Source organism: Pelophylax lessonae, assembly GCF_965119305.1.
Source record: "Pelophylax lessonae genome assembly, chromosome: 2".
Lineage (NCBI taxonomy): Eukaryota > Metazoa > Chordata > Amphibia > Anura > Ranidae > Pelophylax > Pelophylax lessonae.
Genome location: NC_138769.1, coordinates 55765562 through 55782253, shown reverse-complemented (window position 1 = coordinate 55782253; position 16692 = coordinate 55765562). Strand labels below are relative to the sequence as shown.

Genomic DNA, 16692 nt, shown 5'->3' with positions numbered 1-16692 from the left:
CTTCCACTTCTACTCAAGTATGGGTTTCGAGTACTTTATACAACTCTGCCTGTCACTACATATTGGTGTCACAAGGGATGTTTACATTGCTTGTGACAGCAATAAAAGTGATCGGATTTTTTTTTAAAAAACCTGTAATAAAGTTAAAAAAATAAATAAAATAAATAGGAAAAAAAAAGTTTTAGCCGCCGCCGTCACCGTTAGCTCACGCACACAAAAAAACGTATACGGAAGTCGAGCCGCGAATGAAATCGCTGTTCAAACCACACATGTGAGGTATCGCCGCGATCGCCAGAGTGTGAGCAATAATTTAAAGAGCTACACTCTAACTCTAAACTGGTAACCTTTAAAAAAATTTAAAGCGTTGCCTATTGAGATCTCCATTGACCGTAGTTTGACGTCATCCCACGGGGGGGCGCGATTTTAAACCGTAACATGTTGGGTATCTATTTACTCAGCGTGACATCATCTTTCACAATATACAAAAAAAAATAGGCTAACTTTACTGTTTAGTATTTTTTAAATGCAGTGAAATGTGATTTTTCAAAAAGTTTCCAAAAAAATGACGTTTTAAAGACCGCTGCGCAAATACCGCGTGACAAAAAATATTGCAATGACCGACATTTTATTCTCCAGAGTCTTTGCTAAAAAAAATATATATAATGTTTGGGGGTTCTAAGTAGTTTTCTAGGAAAAAATACTGATTTTAACTTGTAAACAAAAAGTGTCCGAAATAGGGCTGGTGCTATACCAGTACTTGCAATGACTTCTAGCATTTCTCTTTGTCTCCACTAGATGGCAAGCTGCTACTGAGACTGAGACAGAAGCAGTCAGATGCAGCCCTGCCTCTAGTGTCTGGCTGGGTGCATGTTTGTTGTGCTGGGTGGAGCTGAGATATAATAGAGCTTCCCTTCCAATATCATCCCCTGGCAGAAGCTTGGTGAGTGTCATAGGTTGTACATCTCCTGCAGATTGCACCCAGTGACTGTCAGTATGTCTGGTGTTCGGGTGGCAGTGGTCACAGGGAGTAATAAAGGCATAGGCCTGGCTATAGTCAGGGCACTGTGTAAGCAGTTTAAGGGAGATGTCTATCTGACAGCCAGGAACACTCAGCTGGGAGAAGAAGCTGTGCAAGAACTGAAGGAGAAGGAAGGATTGTCCGCACTATTCCATCAGCTGGACATCAATGACCTGAACAGCATCCGTGCCCTGCGGGACTTCCTGAAGGAGAAATATGGGGGGCTGGATGTGCTGATCAATAATGCTGGCATTGCATTCAAAGGTGAGTCCTGCATGGATCTGACACCATGTATAGAAAAGATGAATATTATTATTATTATATAGGATTTGTATAGCGCAGACAGTTTACGCAGCGCTTTACAACTTGAGGGTAGACAATACAAATACATTACACTTTAATACAATAGGAATCAGAGGGCCCTGATCGTTAGAGCTTACAATCTAAGAATATCAATGGTGGTGGGGGGATAATGCAACATGCAGAGTAACTAAAACCTGGAAGCAAACATTTAACAAATCTTCTATGTGTTGGCTGCATTAGTTTTCTTTTTTTTCCTTTACTTTTATCTGGCGAAACAACCAGTAAGTCTGTTGCTTTCAACAGAACCTGCTCTCCTGCAGATGTAGCAGTTAGAGGGTTGAGGCAAACCATTTACCACTGACACAATGAACAGCTTTTATTTGTTTATGTAAAATCTTTATCCCAAAAGGGGGGAAAAAAGTGTTGCTGTAACTGCTTGTAAAGTGTTAGCTGGAGCTGAAGCTCATCTAACGCTCCCCCTCCCCCAAGACTGACAATGCTGCTGTCGAAAGGTGCTCCTTCATCCAGAGTGTGGGCACCCTAAGGCCCCTTTCACACTATCCGTACGTCAGACGGATTCCGTTTATCTCAGCGGGGGATCGAGCCGGCGATCCCCCGCTGAGCAGGAGGATGACAGCTGTGTCTCCGTGATGTGTGCGGAGACACCGCTGTCAGTTCCCCATGCATCTCTATGGGGGAAATCGGATGGGAACGGACCGTCGGTCTGTTCTCTTCCGATCCGATCTGCTGGACGGATGGAAAATAGGGTTTCCATCCGTCCAGATTAGAAGGATCGGATGTCAGCGGACATGTCTCCGCTGACATCCGATCCCCCATAGAGATGCATGGGGGGACCGTTCAGATCCGCCAAAAAAACGGACAGGCGGATCTGAACGGTCCGCCTGTGTGAAAGGGGCCTTATACAGGAGGTGCGTTACTGGCCAGTAGAGATGAGCTCTGGCATGTTCGGGATCGTAGTCCCAACCCACCTGCCTGATCCCACCAGGAAGCCGACACTGCACCCCGCTAATCACAGGCAGTGAGACATTTCCCAGTCTGTGCAGCTGCGGATCAGAAAACGTCTCACTGCCTGTGATTAGCGGGGTGCAATGTTGGCTTCCTGGTGGGATTGGGCAGGTGGGTTGGGACTAGGATCCTGAACACGCCAGAGCCCATCTCTGCTGGCCAGATCACCAGGTGAAAACAGAGGGGAAAAGAAGCCTAAAAAAAAGAAAACACATGCCGTCACCACATGTAATGATTGGCAAGCAGCAATAGATTTTTTATTTATTTTTTTGGGGGGGGTTATTGTTTTTGGGGTTTCGATGGCTTAAAGTAGAACTATCGGCAAAACGTCTTTTTTTTTTTTTTTTTTCATTTTGGATAGAGTAAGGGAAGGGTATAACCCCTGACAGATTTTTTTTTTTTTTTTTTCACCATCTGTGTCCCATTGCGGAGATTTCCCTTTACTTCCTGTCCCATAGCCAAACAGGAAGTGATGGGAAATCCCTGCAAATTAAGGGAATTCCTTGTGGACCCCCCAGGTCACCAGAACTAGTTTCCCCATTGGAAGATTCCCTCTCTATTACTTTTCTTGGGACAACCCAGAATTTGGGATTTTCTTTTACTTTTACTTTCAATGATAACGTTAAACAGGACAAATTGAGAGGATGAATCTCGCAAACAGAGGCACAGACCACAATAGAAAAAACTGACAGGCGTTTTAATCTCTCTTCAGTCTATGCAAAACTTTAAATTAAGTTTTGCCCTTAGTTCTACTTTAAAGACGATACAACACCTCCTCACTGCTTGTCAAATGCTTTCTGAATAACTATCCTAATGCAGATCACTCTTCAGAGTGCTTAGCGAAATGTTGGGGTTTGCAAATGGAACCTATTGCCTGGCATTTCTCGGCACAATGATTCCAGCACCAAAAAACGGTGTAAGGCCCCTTTCACATGGGCGATCCGATCCGCCTGTCAGTTTTTCATGCCGACCGGATTGGATGCTCCATGCATCTCTATGGGGCAGCGGATGTCAGTGGAGACATGTCCGCTGACACCCGCTGCTATCCAATTCTGATCCTGTCCGTGAAAGCTGGACGGATGGAAAACCTATTTTCCATCCATCTGGCGGATGGGATCGGATGAGAACGGACAGGCGGTCCATTCTCATCCGATTTCCCCATAGATGAGAGCAGGGATCTGACAGCTCCGTCTCTGCACACAGAGCAGAGACGGAGCTGTCATCCGCCTGTTCAGCTGGGATCCGCGGATCGATCCCCCGCTGAGCAGAACGGACTCTGTCAGGCGGTGCGCCCGTGTGAAAAGACCCTAAGGAGTAAAACCTGGGGACTTTTGTAACTAGTACAGAATGGCCCTACAACTTTCACACCTTACAACCGGCCCTCGAACAATCAACATTTCCACATTCCATGGGGATTGGATTGAGGTATCCTAAGGTGTGAATGGAAATTCTGGGAGATCTTCCTGACACTCAACCAAGTGCCTTGGATAAGCTACAAAACACCTTCAACATTACAGAACAAGTCCAACTGAATGTGACAAACTACTACTAGACATACCATGACCTGGATCATTGGGAACCTTCAGAGACCACAAAGATTTCATTTCTCAAGCTTTGCTAAAGCCTATTATACACACACTATATTACCAAAAGTATTGGGACGCCTGCCTTTACACGCACATGAACTTTAATGACATCCCAGTCTTAGTCCGTAGGGTTCAATATTGAGTTGGCCCACCCTTTGCAGCTATAACAGCTTCAACTCTTCTGGGAAAGCTTTCCACAAGGTTTAGGAGTGTGTCTATGGGAATGTTTGACCATTTTTCCAGAAGCGCATTTGTGAGGTCAGGCACTGATGTTGGGCAAGAAGGCCTGGCTCGCATTCATCCCAAAGGTGTTCTATCCGGTTGAGGTCAGGACTCTGTGCAGGCCAGTCAGCTTCCTCCACCACAAACTCGCTCCTCCATGTCTTTATGGACCTTGCTTTGTGCACTGGTCCAAATCATTTGGTGGAGGGGGAATTATGGTGTCGGGTTGTTTTTCAGGGGTTGTGCTGTTCCCTTAGTTCCAGTGAAGGAAACTCTTAGGCTCGGTTCACACTATGGCGACACGACTCCTTACTACTTCGGGGGTGACTTGTGCATTACCATGCACCACGACTTCGGAGCGACTTGCAGGGACTTCACATAATGGAAGTCTATGCAAGTCGCTCCTAGGTCGCCCCAAAGTAGTACAGGACCCTTTTTCTAAGTCGGAGCGACTTGTGTCGCTCCTATTAGAACGGGTCCTGTAGCGGTCAATGGATCACGAGGGAGCGCGACTTGTCAGGCTGACAAGTCGCCTGACAAGTCGCACTAGTGTGGACCGGCTCTTAAGGCGTCAGCATACCAAGACATTTTGGACAATTTCATGCTCCCAACTTTGTGGGAACAGTTTGGGGGTGGCCCCTTCCTGTTCCAACATGACTGTGCACCAGTGCACAAACAAGGTCCATAAAGACATGGATGAACGAGTTTGGGGTGGAATAACTTGACTGTCCTACACAGAGTCCTGACCTCAACTCGATAGAACACCTTTGGGATGAATTAGAGCGGAGACTGCGAGCCAGGCCTTCTCGTCCACATAAGTGCCTGACCTCATAAATGCGCTTCTGGAAGGATGGTCAAACATTCCCATAGACACACTCCTAAACCTTGTAGACAGCCTTCCCAGAAGAGTTGAAGCTGTTATAGCTGCAAAGGGTGGGCCAACTCAATATTGAACCCTACGGGCTAAGACTGGGATGTCATTAAAGTTCATGTGTGTGTAAAGCCAGACGTCCCAATACTTCATGGACTCCGCTGTCCGTTTACATCCAACAACCCTCCAATTGGCCTAAACAGAAGGGTATGAATCCCCTTCTTTATTTAATTTTTTTTATTTTAAAAGCACCCGGATTGAAACCACAGGTAGGCAGGTGTAAAGGGACACACAGGGCAGTTTAAAAAGAGAAGATGTGTTGCTACAACCCCCGTTTAATGTTAAAAAGGTTAAGTTGTCTATGCCAAGACAACGCTGTACATACCGTTCAGTATCATAAAAAAAAAAGTGAAAAGTGCGGCAAGGATCCTACGTGAAGTAAAATCATGTAGTCTTTATTAGTATTCCATCAAGACAAAAAATAATTAATTATACAGCAAAACTTACGCGTTTCAGCCCTAACTTCTGGGCCTTAGTCATGGCCTCTCTTTAGACTGGCCTTTATCCATCCAGCATTTCTTTTGGATGTTGGTTTCTTCCATGCTATACGTGGTACGATGTCTACATTACTGGATCTCCTTGTGGCTATTTCACGCCCTTCATTGGGACTGCTTTTGGAAAATCCATAAAAGATTATCCACTTTCCCTGTGTCTCTCAGTGAATGATAAAGAATATAAGATTTGTGTATTTATTGTAAAATCTTTCCAGTGGGGCAAACCCCTCTGTGGTATTGGCCTTGTGTACTGCTTGCTCACAAAACTGAGGCATGACAGTTGGAGGCGGAGTTATGCAGGTATGAAGTGCTTGTAAACCCTTCCATATACCCCATGAAGTGACTGATCTCTGGTTATACACAGAGAATAAACAAATCCTCCTACATTAGTTGTACCTGTCTATCTGCAGTCTTCTCTTCTCTATCCGTTCAAAGTGCTGAATTTACAAAGCTTGTCTGAGAGTTCAGGTTAAAAGGGGGCTGAGAGCTGAAGTTACACACTGCAAAGCTCAGTGAGGAAAACTCTGAGAGCTGATAGGAGGGAAGAGACACCCCACCCCTCCAAATAGCTCCCAGGAACAGAGCTGAGGCTGTCAATCATCTGGAGTCCCCTCCCGTGTCACCTTTTTTCTCTTGCTGTCAGGAAAAGTTGTCAGAAGTGATTCATGGTGATAGCAGAGGAACAGAGCAGCAGATAAAATACACTTGGTGCTATTAATTGTGAGAAGTACACACTATAGAGGGAAATGCTTTGTTCATATTTCATGTCTGAGGTTTACAACCACTTTAATGTTTTGTTCACTAGTGTCCCAACCTCCTGAAGGCGGCAGTAAAACCCATTCATTCAGATTATCTATGAATCCTCTGTCACTCAATGGACTTAAAAAAAAAAAAAAAAAAAAAGATTTGCATTAAAGCGGTGTTCCGGCTACAAAATCGACATAATCGATTTTGGCCCGTCCGCTTGCTATTGGTAACCCAAAAAAGAAATGGATAATTACGATTTTTTTTTTGTTTACTTTGTTATTGAAGAAAAATATACTCGCCTTTCTTCCACTTCCTCCCTCTGCGGCCAGGGCTCGCGCCGTCATTTCCTCTTTGCATTGATTCCTGGGAGCTGAACGTCATCGCTCCCAGGAATCAATGCGCCTGCACGGCCCCACTCGTCACTTCCGGTGCGGCGCCTCATTCCCTGCTAAACAGCTTCTGGGAGGGATGACGCGCCGCACCGGAAGTGACGGGGGGGCCGGTGCAGGCACATTCTGGGAGAAGAGGGCACGGAAGAGGACGCGCTGGCTTCAGCTGCCCACATCCAAGATGGCAGCGCTGGAAAATAAATTTTCAAGGTAAGTATTTCTTCTAAAAGGTAAGTGCGACCCGGGACAGTACAGAGGCTATCCATTGTGGAATGTACTAGCCCTGACTTTCCCGGGGGTATTTTTATTGAAAATAACATTTTGTGACCGGAACTCCGCTTTAAGTGCAAACATTTTTTAATAATTTTCACCCTTCAGAATTTTTAAACCGTTCGCTAAATGACTTCTAGCAGTTCTATTTGTTACCGCTAGATGACAGGAACAGGACGCTAATAGAGACAGAAGCAGTTTGCAAACACCCATCTTTTTTTTTGGCAGAGCTCATATTTGTTTTGCTGGGTGGAGCTGAGCAATAATAGAGATCCCTTCCAATATCAACCCCTGGCAGAAGCTTGGTGAGTGTCATAGGTTGTACATCTCCTGCAGATTGCACCCAGTGACTGTCAGTATGTCTGGTGTTCGGGTGGCAGTGGTCACAGGGAGTAATAAAGGGATAGGCCTGGCTATAGTCAGGGCACTGTGTAAGCAGTTTAAGGGAGATGTCTATCTGACAGCCAGGAACACTCAGCTGGGAGAAGAAGCTGTGCAAGAACTGAAGGAGAACGGATTGTCCGCACTATTCCATCAGCTGGACATCAATGACCTGAACAGCATCCGGGCCCTGCGGGATTTCCTAAAGGACAAATATGGGGGGCTGGATGTGCTGATCAATAATGCTGGCATTGCATTCGCAGGTGAGTCCTGGTTGGATTTGACACCATGTATAGAAGAGATGAATATCAATGGTGGTGGGGGGATAATGCAACATGCAGGGTAACTAGCGCAGTATTAAACCCGAAGGCAAACATTTAACAAAAATGTGTTAGCTGCATTTGCTTTCTTTTTTTTTTTTCCTTTATTTTAGCTGGCGAAACAGCCAGTAAGTCTGTTGCTTTCAACAGAACCAGCTCTCCTGCAGATGTTGCAGTTAGAGGGTTGAGGTAAACCATTTGCGGGACTTCCTGAAGGACAAATAATGGGGGGCTGGATGCGCTGATCAATAATGCCGGCATTGCATTCACAGATCCTGCATGGATCTGACACCATGTATAGAAGGGCTGAATATCTATGAGGGTGGTAATGCAGTGTAATCACAATAAGGGTCCGGGGCCCGTGGCTGTATTGGGGATAAGCGATCAGTGTCACTGTGTCATTCTGGCCCTGCACTGTGAAAGTAAAAATGTATTTGAAAATTGAATGCGCCTTTTGAGGATAGAAAAATGGCAGCAGGTTGGGACACTAATGACTTGTTTTTAAAGAGGAAGTAATCCCTCCTCTGCAACTTTTACCTATAGGTAAGTCTTATCATAGGCGTACCTATAGGTACTGTAAATATCTCTTAAACATGTACCGTTTAGGAGATATTTACCTTACATGCAGCCAGTGACGTCACGGACGCATGCGCTCTGAAGGAACGGCCGCTGGGGTGAAAACGGACCACCTGCCGGTTTTCATCCAATCCGCCAGTCTGGATTTTGCGGACAGGATCAGTCAGGTAGCGGCAAGTGTCAGTGGACATCTGCCGCTCCATAGGGGTGAATGGAGGGTCCGATCAGCTCCGCCTAAAAAAATTCCGAGGCGCCTGAAACTGACTCGCTGAGCATGCAATTAGTGACATCTGAAAAGTTTAACCACTTCCCGCAAACCAATGTACCTGTACGTCGACTTGCAGAGGTGGTTGTACTGGGATGATGCCTGCAGCTGCAGGGATCAAACCTGGTACCGTTTTTTAGAGCCGGCGGTCGGCTTTCAGAAGATGACTGCCGATGCAGCTCAGCAGCCTCTCGGCCGTTATCCCAGCGAGCGGGAGGGGCTGCCCCCCCCCCCCTCCTTCCACTGCCTTTCTCAGGTCTGCCGGGTCTCCCGTCCCACCGGGAGACCCAAACAATCGGCCGCCATGTTCGCCGGCTGGTTGGAGTCCCGAATGATTGGGTCTCCGATCATGTAACCCAGAAGCCACTCAGCTGCCAACGGCACCGATTTAAAAAAAAAAAAAAAGCTGTCAGTATTCAAAAATGCCAATTTTGGCATTTTGAATACTTTGAAGTGCAATGGAGGGGTCTATGGTCTGTTATACCCCCGATTCCTCCATAGAATACCTGTCACAAGGGATGTTTACATTCCTTGTGACAGCAATAAAAGTGATCAGATTTTTATTTTATTTTTTTAATCCGTGTTAAAAATAAAAAATAGGAAAAAATGTTTTTTTTTTTTTTTTTAAAGATCCCCCATCACTGTGAGCTTGTGCACGAAAGAAAACGCATACCTAAGTCGCGCCCGCAAATGAAAGCAGTGCTTAAATCACACATGTGAGGTATCCCTGCAATTGTCATAGCGAGAGCAAAAATTCTATAAAAAGACCTTCTCTGTAACTGTAAACTGATAACCGTTAAAAAAAAATGTAAAGCTTCACTTATCGAGATTTTGAAGTACCGTAGTTTGTTGCCATTCCACGAGTGTGCGCAATTTTAAAATTGTAAACCGTAACATGTTAGGTATCTATTTACTCGGCGTGACATCCTTCACAATATACTAAAAATTGGACTAACTTTACTGTTTAGTTTTTTTAAATTCAGTGAAATGTATTTTTTCCCAAAAAATTGTGTTTTAAAGGGGAGTTCCGGGCACAAAATCGATCTTTTTTTTTTTTTGTGCCCGTCCGCTAGTTCTCCATCACCTGAAAAGGAATTGGATAGTTAGGTTCTTTTTTTTTTTTTTTTTTACTAACCTTGTAATTGAAGATCGAAAATACACACCTCAGGGTACTTCCTCCCTCAGCGCCGCGGCTCCGCCGTCACTTCCTGTCTCGCGATGATTCATGGGAGCTGAACGTCATCGCTCCCAGGAATCAATGCGACGGCACCGGCCCCGCTCGTCACTTCCGGGCGACGCGAGGGGCCAGTGCAGGCACATTCTGGGAGAAGAGGACGCGGAAGAAGACGCAGAAGAGGACCGCGCCGGCTTCAGCTGCCCACAAGAGAGATGGCAACGCTGTGGAAGAAATTTTATAAGTGAGTATTTCATCTTGCAGGTAAGTGCGAACCGGGACAGATCAGAGGCTAGCCATTGTGGAATGTGCTAGCCCTGACTGTCCCGGGGGTATGTTTATTGAAAAATGGTTTCTGTGCCCGGAACTCCGCTTTAAAGACCGCTGCGCAAATTCCACATTACAATATTGCAACGGCCACCATTTTATTCTCCAGAGTCTTTGCTAAAAAAAATATGTATAATATTTAGGGGTTCTAAGTAATTTTCTAGCAAAAAATACTCATTTTAACTTGTAAACAGGTGTTAGAAATAGGCCCGGTCCTTAAGTTGTTAAATGCCTGTTTTGCATGCTTGTCACTTTCCAATAATGTCCTGGATAGTGAAGCCAGGGTTGGATGATACGCCTGCGGCCTGCAGTTTTAAAGCATAATCCGCAATGGCACTTCTCCAGTGCTAATGGTTCCTGTGTAATCTACAGGACTGAGCTCTCAATTTGAAAGCTCAGACCTGCTCTGCATTCATATATGAAAAGGGGAAAAAAATGTACCCAATAAATTCTTATTTAAAGTTAAACTCTACTTCCCTCACCGGAAAAAATAAAAATAATGCTAATCTCTACTTACACTCTCCATACTCCAGCAGCATCCCCGACTTCCTCCGTGGTCAGCAGAAGGACGCTCACATCATTCTGCCAATTTCTTGTGAGCTAAGCCTGTCATTTTTTTTTTTACAACCCCCCTAGGGCAGTGATGGCGAATCTTGGCACCCCAGATGTTTTGGTACTACATTTCCCATGATGTTCAGCTACACTGCAGAGTGCATGAGCATCATGGGAAATGTAGTTCCAAAACATCCGGGGTGCCAACGTTCGCCATTACTGCCCTGGGGGGGGGGGTGCGCATTATCACTCAGGCTGGGCGCACAGTACCCCCAGAACTGAGTGGCGCTCACATGGCATGCCACGTCACGTAATGTCAACAATTTCATCAAAATGCTTTGCACAAGAAACCTCATTCTTTTATAAAAAGAAAAAAAAAAAAATCAGAATACATTTATTTAATTAAGGTTTTTTTTAGCTATATTAACACTAATATTTGTTGTAGAAATTTTTAAATACCTATTATTTGTTTTTGTTTTTTTCTTCTTTTCTTTTCCTATTTGCAAGTAGACTTGTGTGTGTGTGTGTGTGTGTGTGTGTGTGTGTGTGTGTGTGTGTGTGTGTGTGGATAGATAGATAGATAATTATTTAAAAAAAAAAACTTAAATCTAGTGCTTTTATAAAAGCAATAAAACAGAAGAAATAACTTTGGAAACAATGATGGAGACCTGGCACTATTTTACCATGCTCATTATTACTAAATCACAGTGGTTTAAACGTGTCAGTACAACTCCCACCACCCCATTCAGCTGTACATGTAGATGTACAAGCTTTATCCAACTTAGCCTGTGCGTAAGGAGGGGTACACTTGGCATTGTCACCTTGGGTGCCAGAGGACACTGTCCCGCCACTGCTCCTGGATTTTTTTTTTTTTTATTTCTATTTCATTTAAATAGCGCCCTGCTTGCTTCGGGACTTTGGTGCTTCAAAAAGGTGCAGTGATTTTTTTTTTTTTTTTTTTTTTTTTTTTTTAAACCATGTCCATTCCACTGCTTTTATAAATGAGGCTCTTCCGTAAAGTGATTGTAAAATCTTTTTATTTTATTTTCTATAAAAACAAACCTGTTATACCTACCTGCTCTGTTGCAGTGGATTTGCACAGAGCAGCCGAGATTCTCCTCTTCTCGGGTCCCTCTTCTGTGATCCTGGCCCTTCCCTTATGTTCAGTGCCCCCACAACAAGCAGCTTGCTATGGTGGCACCAGAGCTGAGTCACAGCTACCTGTGTCCATTCAGAACAGAGCCCCGACCTGGCCCCACCCCCTCTTTCTCTCCCTGATTGGGTAGCTGACTTTGATAGAAGTGACAGCCAATGGCACCTCTGCTGTGTCTCAGCCAATCAGGAGGGAGAATCTCGGACGGCAGAGACGCTTGTTGACATCGCTGGACAGAAAGGGACCTCAGGTAAATGAGGGGGGCTGCTGCACACAGAAGGCTTTTTATCTTAATGCATAGAATGCATTAAGATTAAAAAACCTTCTGACTTTACAACCACTTCAAAGCGAAGCAAAAAAAAGTGTAACTGCTGACTTTTAATAAACGCGCTCCCCTGTCCCAGGAGTCAGCGATGTGGGCGCCCTCGATTTTCGTCAGCACTGACATTACAACTTTGGGCAAGCGGCTGTGACAGCTTGCAGCTTTACAGCTAGGTGCACACTGCGCATACGCCAGTTGCGCTGCGCTTCCCGAATGGTCTGGCAATCTTCTGGGACCTGTGATGTGTCCCAGAAGACTGCAGGAAGGGAGGGAGAAAGGGGAACTTCTGCTCGGATCATCTAGGCAGTCTGAGCAGGAATGGGAGCAGGTACCTGTCAAAACTGGGTACCTGCTCCCCCCCCAAAAAAAGATGACATGCAAAACACCAAGTCGGCGCCATTAAATCTAACCGTATCCTGTCAATGCCAAAGGGATTAGACCATCCAATGCTTGGATATCTTGCTAAATCATCCACGCCCTGAATCAATAACAAGCAGCACTGGATTCTCCATGCCAAAATTAACATTTTAGAACAGTGGTGGGGAACCTTTTTTCTGCCAAGGGCCATTTGGGTATTTATAAAATCATTCGGGGGCCGTACAAAATTATCAACTTTAAAAATGTGCCTGTTCTATTTGGACAAAAATTTAATTACCTCACCCCTAATGTGATGGCTGCAACTGCTTCTCTTTGGTGAAGTGTGTGATGTTGGCTGGTATTGATGATGTTGCTTCTCGCAATTGGTTTTCTGGGGTTGCGTCGGTCAGTCTGGAGCGCAGTCGAATCTTTGTGGTGGTAAGTTTTGAAAAGGACTGCTGGCTGGTACTGCTGTGGGTGCTGCTGGCTCAGGCTGGTACTGCTGTGGGTGCTGCTGGCTCAGGCTGGTACTGCTGTGGGTACTGCTGACTCGGGCTGGTACTGTGCTGTAGGTACTGCTGGCTGGTACTGATGTGGGTACTGCTGGCTCAGGCTGGTACTATGCTGTGGGTACTGCTGGCTCAGGCTGGTACTTCTGGCTCAGGCTGGTACTGTGCTGTGGGTACTGCTGGCTCAGGCTGGTACTACTGGCTAGTAGGGCTGGTACTGCTGGCTCAGGCGGGTACTGCTGGCTAGTACTGTTTGCGGGTACTGCTTGCAGGTACTGCTGGCTCAGGCTGGTACTACTGGCTCAGGCAGGTGGGTACTGCTGGCTCAGGCTGGTACTGCTGTGGGTACTGCTGGCTGGTATTGCTGTGGGTACTGCTGGCTTAGGCTGGTACTGTGCTGTAGGTACTGCTGGCTGGTACTGTTGTGGGTACTGCTGGCTCTGGCTGGTACCGCTGTGGGTACTGCTGGCTGGTCTGGCTGGTACCGCTGTGGGTACTGCTGGCTCTGGCTGGTACTGCTGGCTCTGGATGGATCTGCTGGTACTGCTGTGTGTGCTGGTGGCGGGAAATGCTGGCTAGGAGAAGTGTAGCGGCGCTGCGCTGGAGGAAGAGGCGATGTTTCCTGTATTGGTCACAGGCGGAGTGCATTTGATATCACTCCGCCTGTGATTCGCTCAGACTGTCAGAACGGAGCCAGAACTATACAGGAAGCATCGGCTCTGTTCTGACAGATCAGCTGAGAGACACAGACTCAGCTGCACAGGAGCTGGACCAGATGACTTTGCGGGCCGCATACGGCCCACAGGCCGTAGGTTCGCCACCCCTGATTTAGAACAAGGATGGACAATTGTAATCCACATTGTGTTTGTTCATATAGAATTGCCATTAGATTGTATGGTCTGCAAACTAGATCCTGCAGAAACATGAATCTGTTATATTTAAATATATGCCTTAAATCTTCATAGAAAATCGTTCAGCATTAGCAGCGCTCCTCGGGTGTATTCCACCTCCTATGCCTTTTTAAATTTCAAGTCAAACACCATGTGAGTACAGGCGGTTCCTCTGTTACAAACATCCGACTTACAAAGGACTCCTACTTACAAACGGAGAGAGACAACAGGAAGTGAGGAGAAATCTACCCCTAGGAAGGGAAATTCACTCCTGTAAGAGTTCTCATGGGAAAAAGGTGTCTCCACTGAAGCTTTATCACCAATCCTTTGTTTCCACAACAACCCAAAATTTTCTAAATCCTATTGTCACAGGGACAGAAAGTCAGGGGACATCTTCTGAACAGGGGCACAGACAGCAAAATAAATGTTACAGGGGTGTTAACCCTTCCCTGTGCTATCCAAAAAGCTTAAAAATGATTTTCTCTTACGTCCTCCGACAGTCGCCGCCCCCTTCCAAGTCCTCACCAATGGGTATTGACCTTTGCTCAATACCCATTGGTGAGGACTTGGAAGGGGGCGGCGACTGTCGGAGGACTCAGAGAAAGGAATTTTACGGTAAGATTTTACAAAAATTCCGTTATTTTGGCTGGAGCTACACTTAAAAAAATGTATCTGCTCCAACTTACATACAAATTCAACTTAAGAACAAACCTACAGACCCGATCTTGTTTGTAACCCGTGGACTGCCTGTATTCAGAATATTGCACCACTTGGGTTTAGGGGGATGGAAACCAAACTTAATCTGCAGATCCCGTTACCACACCGTGTGAGACATCCCCCTTGGGCAATCAAACTCACCAGATTGTTGATAATATTTGCCTGGGATAAACACTTGTCCTCTGGGGATGATAAAGGATCCTCTAAATTTGAAATCCTAGTCTCCTCAAGGTGTCACCCATGTCATGAAACAAACGGACTCCTAGCATAATACCATTTTAAAATGTATTACAAAAACCCCCCGGCCAGCATGTATCAGTCTCACCGCTCATCAATAGTCACTGATCGCGATGGTTCCCGGGATACGATACAAACTTTCGGTAGTCCTGGTAGCCGCGTGATCACGACTGACGCGTTTCTTCATCACATCAGAGGCCATAGTCACACGGCGTGGCTCCTTCTATATATCGTATTGTCATAAGAGGTGTTAACCCCTTCCGTGACATACAACACAAAATCGAGCTGCACTGCGCTCGATCGGCCACATACAATCTAGGACAATACATCCAATCCTGGTGCTCGTGTAATATAAGGCAACATATCCAGTACATGATACTGGTTACGGATAAATGAAGGTTTACAAACCATTAATCATGTAACGCTTTCTTCACTTAATCATTTAACCTACATGGTGTGAATTGGCTCTGTAATCCACACCTGTGGTGTCCTATATAGGGAATAACCCCAATAGCAGATATCCTCATCATGTGGGAGCCTTAACTGATCTAAATTTCCGGTCACATGGAATATATACAGTATCTCACAAAAGTGAGTACACCCCTCACATTTTTGTAAATATTTTATCATATCTTTTTGTGTGACAAAACTGAAGAAATGACACTTTGCTACAATGTAAAGTAGTGAGTGTACAGCTTGTATAACAGTGTAAATTTGCTGTCCCCTCAAAATAACTCAACACACAGCCATTAATGTCTAAACTGCTGGAAACAAAAGTGAGTACACCCCTAATTGAAAATGTCCAAATTAGGCCCATTTAGCCATTTTCCCTTCCCGGTGTCATGTGAATTGTGTTACAAGGTCTCAGGTGGGAATGGGGAGCAGGTGTGTTAAATTTGGCGTTAACACTCTCACTCTCTCATACTGGTCACTGGAAGTTCAACATGGCACCTCATGGCAAAGAACTCTCTGAGGATCTGAAAAAAAGAATTGTTGCACTACATAAAGATGACCTAGGCTATAAGAAGCTTGCCAAGACCCTTAAACTGAGTTGCAGCACGGAGACCAAGACCATACAGCGGTTTAACAGGACAGGTTCCACTCTGAACAGGCCTCGCCATGGTCGACCAAAGAAGTTGAGTGCACGTGCTCATCGTCATATCCAGAGGTTGTCTTTGGGAAATAGATGTATGAGTGCTGCCAGCATTGCTGCAGAAGTTGAAGGGGTGGAGGGTCAGCCTGTCAGTGCTCAGACCATACGCCGCACACTGCATCAAATTGGTCTGCATGGGTGTCGTCCCAGAGGGAAGCCTCTTCTAAAGATGATGCGCAAGAAAGCCTTCAAACAGTTTGCTGACGACAAGCAGACTAAGGACATGGATCACTGGAACCATGTCCTGTGATCTGATGAGACCAAGATAAACTTATTTGGTTCAGATGGTGTCAAGCGTGTGTGGCAACCAGGTGAGAAATACAAAGACAAGCGTGTCTTGCCTACAGTCAAGTATGGTGGTGGATGTGTCATGGTCTGGGGCTGCATGAGTGCTGTCGAGACTGGGGAGCTACAGTTGATTGAGTGAACCATGAATGCCAACATGTACTGTGACATACTGAAGCAGAGCATGATCCCCTTCCTTCGGAGACTGGGCTGCAGGGCAGTATTTCAACATAATGACCCCAAATACATCTCCGAGACGACCACTGTCTTGCTAAAGAAGCTGAGGGTAAAGGTGATGGACTGGCCAAGCATGTCTCCAGACCTAAACCCTATTGAGCATCTGTGGAGCATCCCCAAATGGAAGACGGAGGAGCGCAAGGTATCTAACTTCCACCAGCTCCTCATGGAGGAGTGGAAGAGGACTCCAGTGGCAACCTGTGAAGCTCTGGTGAACTCCATGCCCAAGAGGGTTAAGGCAGTGATGGAAA

General features: G+C 45.7%; 1 protein-coding gene across 2 annotated transcripts in view; it reads left to right on the top strand.

The window, feature by feature from the left end:
* The first annotated feature begins 883 nt into the window (after positions 1 to 883).
* LOC309547161 (carbonyl reductase [NADPH] 1-like) overlaps positions 884 to 16692 on the top strand; it is a 38898-nt gene continuing 23089 nt past the window's right edge. The window contains exon 1 of one of the 2 annotated variants that reach the window (XM_082246950.1): positions 884 to 1282. In XM_082246950.1, the coding sequence (XP_082103076.1) occupies positions 994 to 1282 (289 nt within the window). In that variant the 5' untranslated portion in view covers positions 884 to 993. Of the gene's footprint in view, positions 1283 to 7253; positions 7631 to 16692 lie in introns of those variants that run through there. The other variant, XM_082246951.1, reaches the window with a different exon arrangement.